This window comes from Sinocyclocheilus anshuiensis, unplaced genomic scaffold (genome assembly GCF_001515605.1).
Source record: "Sinocyclocheilus anshuiensis isolate Anshui unplaced genomic scaffold, SAMN03320099.WGS_v1.1 scaffold188, whole genome shotgun sequence".
Classification (NCBI taxonomy): domain Eukaryota; kingdom Metazoa; phylum Chordata; class Actinopteri; order Cypriniformes; family Cyprinidae; genus Sinocyclocheilus; species Sinocyclocheilus anshuiensis.
Window position 1 is genome coordinate 1,395,450 of NW_015555768.1, and position 8,429 is coordinate 1,403,878.

At 34.8% G+C, this 8,429-nt stretch overlaps 1 protein-coding gene across 1 annotated transcript; it reads left to right on the forward strand.

The window, feature by feature from the left end:
- Positions 1-1,120: 1,120 nt before the first annotated feature.
- Positions 1,121-5,724, forward strand: LOC107674284 (calcium/calmodulin-dependent protein kinase type 1B-like). Its single transcript, XM_016468227.1, has 8 exons — positions 1,121-1,131; positions 1,421-1,552; positions 1,722-1,796; positions 3,128-3,266; positions 3,468-3,591; positions 4,179-4,254; positions 4,357-4,469; positions 5,451-5,724. Exons 1-8 carry the CDS (start codon positions 1,121-1,123, stop codon positions 5,531-5,533), a joined length of 753 nt encoding a protein of 250 aa, XP_016323713.1. The 3' UTR covers positions 5,534-5,724.
- The last annotated feature ends 2,705 nt before the right edge of the window (positions 5,725-8,429 follow it).

Below are 8,429 nucleotides of genomic sequence, written 5' to 3' on the forward strand. Positions count from 1 at the left end.
TGTGATTAAAAATATAGAAAAATGAACTGATCATGAACCCTGGCATTTTGTCTGTAGAATGAATAAACAATTTGTTTATTTTAAATATATATACATATACCTTGGAGTTGTAAAGGATGTGTATGGTTCGATATGAGTGATATTCATGTGACAGATGTGGTTTTGAGTCTGGGCCGTCATGTTCCTACCCTGTTCATGTTTTACTCCCCTCATCTTCACTCTCTAAAAATAAATAAAACTAAAATTAAAATACTAATAAATGTTTACAAAACACGTTACCGAAAACATATATATGCAAATGCAATATGTAAAAAAAAAAAATTATAAATCTTATTTTTTATAATTAATATCACACATGTAATTTATATATTAAATGCATATATAAATAGTATGTATTAGCATATAAATCAGTATAAAATATTAAACAACGTTTATAAAATGCTTGTTCTATATCTATCTACAGTATATATGTATATTACTATAAAAATGTTATGCATTTATGTATTTTTTGTATATTTTATCAAATGTTTGTAATAAATACATAACACATTATTGCACAAAATAACGTTTACATAATAATGTTTACAAAACTTACAAAACACTTCACAGAAAACTTCACTTCACAGAAAATGTATATGCAAATGCATTATATATCTATCTATATATATGTATACAGTATATACTGTGTGTGTGTGTGTGTGTGTGTATATATATATATATATATATATATATTATAACAATATAAAACACTATAGAGAAAAAATTATTTCTCTAGTAGATAATTTAAGTTAATCAAGGCTTCCCTCTAGTGGTCATTCTTTATTACAACACGTGGTAGTAGAGGAAAATAAATACAAATTACTTTCCTGCAATGTTAATCAACAAAAGCAGCATTTTACAATGGTTTGTAGCTTAAAAAACCTAAAAGGTTAAGTTTTTCATGGCATCCATTTGCAACAGATTTGATCAAAATCGTCTAATAATGCATAGAATATTGTTTGCACACAATTTGCTGTTTTGTAAAAGCCTTACATGATGTCAGTATGTATGACTAATGTCAAGTCACAATCCTACCCGTTTACCTTTAATACCTTGTTAGACAGCAGGTATAAAGGCCACAATGCACAGCAGGTGAGACAGTCAGCATCATGTAAGGTTTATGCGTGTGTGTGTGCTCAGTGTTCACAAGATTAGGCGAGTAGACGGGTGGAATGCTAATACTTGAGTTGAAAACCCCTGTGCCCATACAAGGAGAGCTGCGAGAGCTCAGGATCTGTGGGAGTGTTACCGAAAACAGCCTCAATAATGTAAACAGAGACAGAGGCTTCTGGCGATCTCAAGGCATCTGAAAACAACCATTAATTGAGAACAAAACTCATTACAGCTGAATTATAAATAATGTAAATGTATAATGTCTCAGGGGCTCGTTCTCTGAGGTTCGAATGGCTCAGCACAGATGCACTCAGAAGGTAGTGGCTGTCAAGTGCATCCGCAAGAGAGCGCTAAAAGGAAAAGAATCCATGCTGGAGAATGAGATTGCAGTATTACGCAGGTCAGTGATTTAATAAAAAAAAAAAAAACTCTGGATTGACTGACTGATTAAATTTCTTGACTTTATGTTTACATTTCTTGTTTATTAGAGTACAGTTAAAGAAATCTTTTCTGATTTGATGATACAACGTTTATCTTTGTTTTTATTTGTCCCTGTGATTTCTTCACAGAATAAATCATGAAAATATAGTGTCTTTGGAGGAAACCTTTGAGACTCCTACTAAACTGTATTTGGTAATGACACTGTGAGTGGACCGGAGTGAGAAAAATGAAAATATTATACTTAAAGGGGTCATCGGATGCCCATTTTCCACAAGTTGATATGATTCTTTAGGGTCCCTGGAGTTTATTGCTGGGATGACGAGCAGACTGTGTAAACTTCAGCCGGAAAACTTGCAAACTAGCACATATTAGGAAAGGCGATTTGCAAAGATTCATAAAAAACCCTTATACTCACTTCTTCTGTAGATGAAGCTGGATCATGAATGATTCGCACGAACATAGATGCATTTAGGTCGATCGGGATCGGCGCATTCCCTTCAAAAAACGAAAGTAACGTTAATCCTCTGCGTCTTCAGCGGCTCAGATGTAGGGAGTAAATGAGGACTGCTATGTTCATTATTACATCCAGCAACAAAACACCTCAATCGCTTAATCTGAGACATTCTTGTCTTACCCTGCACCGGAGTCGACACAATGGCGGACAGCTCTCAACTCACTCAGGGCTGGTCTGAGGCAAAGTAAGACGGCCTTGTCAATCAACTATCGTGGGAGGGGCCTGTGCAGAACTACGTAATTCTGACAGGAATCTCAAAACAGCCTGATTTGAGAAGGGGATTTTAAAATGGGATAAAAAAAAAACACGGTGGATTTTTATCATTATAGGGTGGATGTGTCCACACACTTCCAACACACATTTATGTTCAAACAACAACTAAAGTGAATTTTGCATCCGATGACCCCTTTAAAAATTAATTTAGCTCAAAGTTTCGTGTTTCATAGGATTAGACAGAATGATAGAGTGAAAGAACGATTAAATATAGACAGAAAAATAGATGACAGATGACAGATAGACAGACAGACAGACATATCACAGATGATAGATAGATCAAATAAGAGTTAGAAAGAACAGATAGAATGATAGACAGACAGAAAACGAGAGAACAGACAGATAGAATGAAAGTTAGAAAGAACAACAGATAGAATAGACAAAAAAACAGATAAAAAGAACGAGAGAACAAGAGACAGAAAAGACAGACAGACAGAATAAGAGACAAACAGACAGACAGACAGAATAAGAGACAGACAGACAGAATAAGAGACAGACAGAATAAGAGACAGACAGAATAAGAGACAGACAGACAGACAGAATAAGAGACAGACAGACGGACGGACAGAATAAGAGACAGAATAAGAGACAGACAGACAGAATAAGAGACAGAATTAGAGACAGACAGACAGAGAGACCGACAGAATAAGAGACAGACAGACAGACAGACAGACAGACAGACAGAGAGATAGACAGATAGATAGATAGATGTAATGAGGTCAGTGCTGATGACAGTGTGTTGTTCAGGTTGACAGGAGGGGAACTGCTGGACAGGATTCTGGAGAGAGGCAGTTACACAGAGAAAGATGCCAGTCGTGTGATATATCAGGTGCTGCAGGCAGTGAAGTATCTGCACCAGCTGGGCGTTGTGCATCGAGATCTAAAGGTACCTGACAACAAAATCTAACACTTTAGTCTCTGTTTTTAACATTTTTAGTTTCAGAGCACTCATGTTGAGGGGTTTTCAGGTGATGTTTTGAGAGCGCTTGGGTATGTTTGATTAAAAAGTTTTCATTCCAGCTTTTCACTGTGGGTGCTTTGCATGCAGCTAAGTGGATATTACAATTATAAGTTCTCTCTCTATTAGCCAGAGAATTTATTGTATGAGACTCCATTAGAAGACTCCAAAATTGTCATCAGTGACTTCGGTCTGTCTAAAATGGAAGAGCAGGGTGCTCTTTCCACGGCCTGTGGGACACCTGCCTATGTTGGTAAGAGAAAGATTATAATCATGATTTTGACCTAATATCATGTGCAGCAACAGCTCAAAAAATTATATGTACTAGTGCTTAAAAAACCCAGAAACCAAATGTGCAGGTTTGAACCTATAATGTGATACCAAAACTAAAAAAAAAACTAAAACTAAAAAAAAAAAAACATAGCAACTTAAAGGGACAGTTCACCCAAAAATGAAAATTATCTTATCATTTACTAATACTCACTGTCAAGTCGTTTCAAACCTGAACATCAAAGAAGATATTTTGAGGGATGTGGGTAATCAAAAACGACTATGGAAGCCAATGGAGATCATCAACTGTTTGGATGCCCACATTCTGCTAAATATCTTATTTCATGTTCAACAGAAGAAAGAAACTCATATAGGTTTGGAACAACTTGAGGGTGAGTAAATGGTTTCATTTTGGGTGAACTATCCCTTTAAGAGCTCTATAACCAATAAATGGTGTTTTTCTGAATCTAAAGTGCCACAAAGAACCACTGAAGAACCTTTAGTTTTAAGAGCGTAGTCTTTTCCATTGACCGTAACTCGTGAGTACTGGTTTTCACTATGTGTTTGTAGCTCCTGAACTTCTACAGCAGAAAACATACGGTAAAGAGGTGGATCTCTGGGCCATTGGGGTGATTGCATTCATTCTGTGAGTGCTGGATTAATATTATTCACCCTACATGAATAAACTCCGTTTTATAAACAGCACTGTACCAAACTGAAAGTCTGTATTTTCTTAATTTTCTGGCAGACTCTGTGGCTACCCTCCGTTCTATGATGACAACGATACACAACTCTACAAGCTGATCATAAAGGCCGAATATGAATTTGATTCGCCATACTGGGACGACATCTCTGACTCCGGTATAATCACAAAAATATATAATCTCTCTTACTGTATAGTATGAATAACCAAATCACATTCATAGCATCATCAGTCCAAATGCTCATATAATGCTCCAAGCCTCCATTTGTTGTTTTTTAATAATGCATAATAACATATTTGTATCTGAGATTTCTATTTACATTTTTCATTATTTAATGCTACTGTTATGAAATGTCTAAAAACAAAAAACGAATGACATTTATTTTTTCATATACAAAAATGTAGTGAAATTTTGGACTGAGGAAAATGGGTTATGAATGTACAAAATGTGGCCCCAAAATATTTGAACACTTAAAAGTCACACAAATGTACAAAATCAAGTTTCCATATCACTTTGCGTCTTTTTTTTTTTAATTTGCAAAAAAAAAAATGCATGTACAATGTGTCTAAATACTTTTTGGGGCCCTGTTTGCTTTATGATTTCAAACCTACTTTTTTGTGCTTGAAAACTGTGCTTGTGCTATTTTTATTTTTATATAATGCATCATGCATATAATATGCAGTTACATAATGCACACTCAAAGGGACAGTTCACCCAAAAATAAAATAATCTGTCATCATTTATTCACCCTCATGTTGTTTCAAACCTTTTTGACTTTGTTTCATTCCATGGAACAAAAGGAGATATTCTGAAGAATGTTTCAACTGTTTTTGTCTATGCAATGAAAGTCCAATGGGGTCTAAAACAACTGACTATACTTATTTTTTATATATTTATACTGATGCACTGTGATCCATTTCAAAAATAGCAAAAATAATGTTTTTGCTTTCTGCAATTGCTTAGGAAATTATATATAGAATTAAAGCATTAATGCTTTCATGAGTGGTTTTAAAAACTTCTCCCTTTGAATTAATGCAGAATGTTTTATAATGCAACCTAAACACGTCAAATGCTGGCTACATTAAGTGGTATTGATCTTCTTGTATTCTCTGCCTCTTTCTGCCCACTAATGCTTCAGCGAAAGACTTTATAGTTCACTTACTGCAGAAGGATCCAGCAAAGAGGTTCAATTGTGACCAGGCCTTGCAGCATCCTTGGTGAGTCCATAAATAGCAGGAAAGAGGCGGACGGGGAGCTGGAGGGTTGAAAAGATAGGCTGACCTTGAAGAACAGATGAAGAGTTGGGTCACATCTGTGCAGCGGCGTGGGAGGGTGTGTGGAGACAGGAAGAGGATTATGAAATATAGAATAACCAGATGTCTCTTCACCTGCAGCACTCTGAGATCTTTAAGAAGCACAAAACAATTATGATTTTCATAGCAGAAATGAAATAGTGCTCAAAGTAATGCATTTAGAGAAATTCATATAATTGAGGCATTGGATTTTTTTGGTTCTTGAATAACATACATTATAGTCTCCCAGAAGAAAGTTTTAATTGCTCCGATGTTGCTCAAAAGAGTCCTTTGAGTTTCCAATTATGCTTCATTTTCTTACCATTATCTTTGTCTGAATGTTTCTCTTAAAGTTCCTTAGGAGACAAAGAAATGGTTGCCATACAGTAAGACTATAGTAAATGAATGTGGATAGCGGTCCAGATCAATTGAGATTTTTTTTTATCCCACAATTGGGACTTCTCTTGAAATTCTGAGGTTACATCTGACAATTCTTTTTTTTCCCCCCGCCATGGAAGTATAAAAAATATTGCAATTCTGAGTTTATATCTCTCAATACTGTTTTTTTTTTTTTTTTTTCCAGAATAGTGAGAATTGCGAGATATAAACTCAGAATTTCAAGAAAAAAGTTGCAATGACCTTTTTCATTTTTTCCCCCCTGGTGAAAACAGGTTTCCAAAATATAGAGTTGGAAGTATTCTGTGAGAAATGTTTAAGTTCATATTGATATCTCTAACTTTGTTTCCTGACTTTCATATCTTGTCAATCTGAGCACAGTTTGGCATCATTGTTGAGATCTCATCTGAGCTCAAAAGCAGATGTGTGTCTTTTTTCTCAAAAGAATTATCTGAGAAGCTGTAGGAGACCTAACAGTCTCCGTTTTCTCTGCTTTTAATTTGAATTCTGCAGTCTAGGAGAAACAATTGAGATATGAAAGAAATTACATTTTAGATTTGTGTGCTCAGATTGACAAGATATGAAAGTCAGGAAACGACTGTAAGAGACTGTTGTGTTTTTGTGTTCACGGAAACATGGCTCAACAACAGCGTTCAAAAGTTTGAGGTTGGTAAGATTTTTTTAAGTTTTTGAAATAAGTCTCTAATGCAGACCAAGGCTGCATTTATTTAATTAAAATAGTAAGTTAGTAACCTGAAAAAAAAACTTTTCTATTTAAATATTCTTTTAAATGCATTTTTATTTGTGTGATGCAAAGCTGAATTTTCATCATCATTACTCGAGTCTGCTGTCACATGATCCTACAGAAATCATTCTAATATGCTGATTTGCTGCTCAAGAAACATTTCTTATTATTAGCATTTAGCAATGTTGAAAACAGTTGTGCTGCTATTTTTTGTGGAAAACGGTAAACTTAATTTTTTCAAGATTCAAAAGAAGATCATTTATTTAAAACAGATATCTTTTTCTATCATTATAAATGTTTTTACAGTCACTTTTGGTCAATCTGTTGTGTCCTAGCAGAATAATAGTATTACTTTTACTGACCTCTTACTAGGGGTGGGCCGATAGACGATACCATCGTCCATCGGCGATGGCTGATCATCACGATGTTGAGCCGGCATCGTGCCCCCTTTATGTACTGTAGGATGTAACAGGCAACCGTTACACCGGAGGCACAGTTGTCGTGTCGCGCCGCGCCGCATCAGCTAAAGTCTGTCTACACTGAAAACTGCAACAACTTTACACTTAAACATTTTAATAGATGAAAATGGTTTATGAGTCAGTGGTTTGCATTCCATTTTGATGAATGAAATTGCTAAAATTCTGACAATGTTGTCATGAATTTCACTCGATTGCAATGTTTAATCCATATAGATTTCTCATCATTTCTGTTCAAATTTATTTGAATTTCATTCTAAAACCGGCTTTTGTTCAATCTAATGTTTTCCTATTTTCTGAGAGTCAATGAAAACAAATTATTTCACTTTTTCCGCAGGGACCATCTGACAATCTACTGGCAGTAAACCTGAGGCTCTGTTAAAGAAATAGTTCACCAAACATGAAAACTGTGTCATTTACTCACCCTCATGTTGTTCCAAACCCCTATGACTTTTCTCTGAAGAGCCAAAAAGGAATCAAAAACATCATAAAAGCAATTCTTACAACTGTATTTGCATATTCAATTTTGGCATGTGTCAATGAGACATGTGAGAACCAATAGCGTTCAGAATCACTGACCGTAAACTTGGCGAGATGCGTCTTCATGCACATATTTGACTATATGCAAATGAGAATTAATGTTTGAATTGCCGTTTTAAAGAATTGCAGTGGAGTTAAAATTGGCATGAACAAAACTAAACGGAAAAAATTAAAACAATAGGAAAACACTTTCATGAAATAAAATAAATGTTAACTGAAATAAAATTACATTTACAATAAATAAATAAAACCTTAAACCTATTTCATTTCAGCTACATTTTTCACTTTTTGTTTAACTTGAAAAACAAAAATGACAAAGTAAATTAAGTAAAAGGAATAAAAAGACATATTAAAAAGACTAATAAAAATGACAAAAACACAACAAGATTACTAAAACTTTCCAAAAAAAAAAAAAAAAAAACTATAATAGTTTATCAATGATACTAAAAGAACACTGATTGACAGTCCCTATCATTGTTTGCTTGCTTCATTTGAGAAAAGAGCATTTTCCCAAAGCTGTTCTTTTGTGTGAGAAAAACCACAGGTTTGGAACAACATAAGACATAACTTTCATTTTGGGGTCTGACCACAGGGGTCACTGTGTTCGGCAGATTGACACAGACTCTGAAACACACCTGTGCTTTAAATGTGCTGCTGTCAGTGAGCCT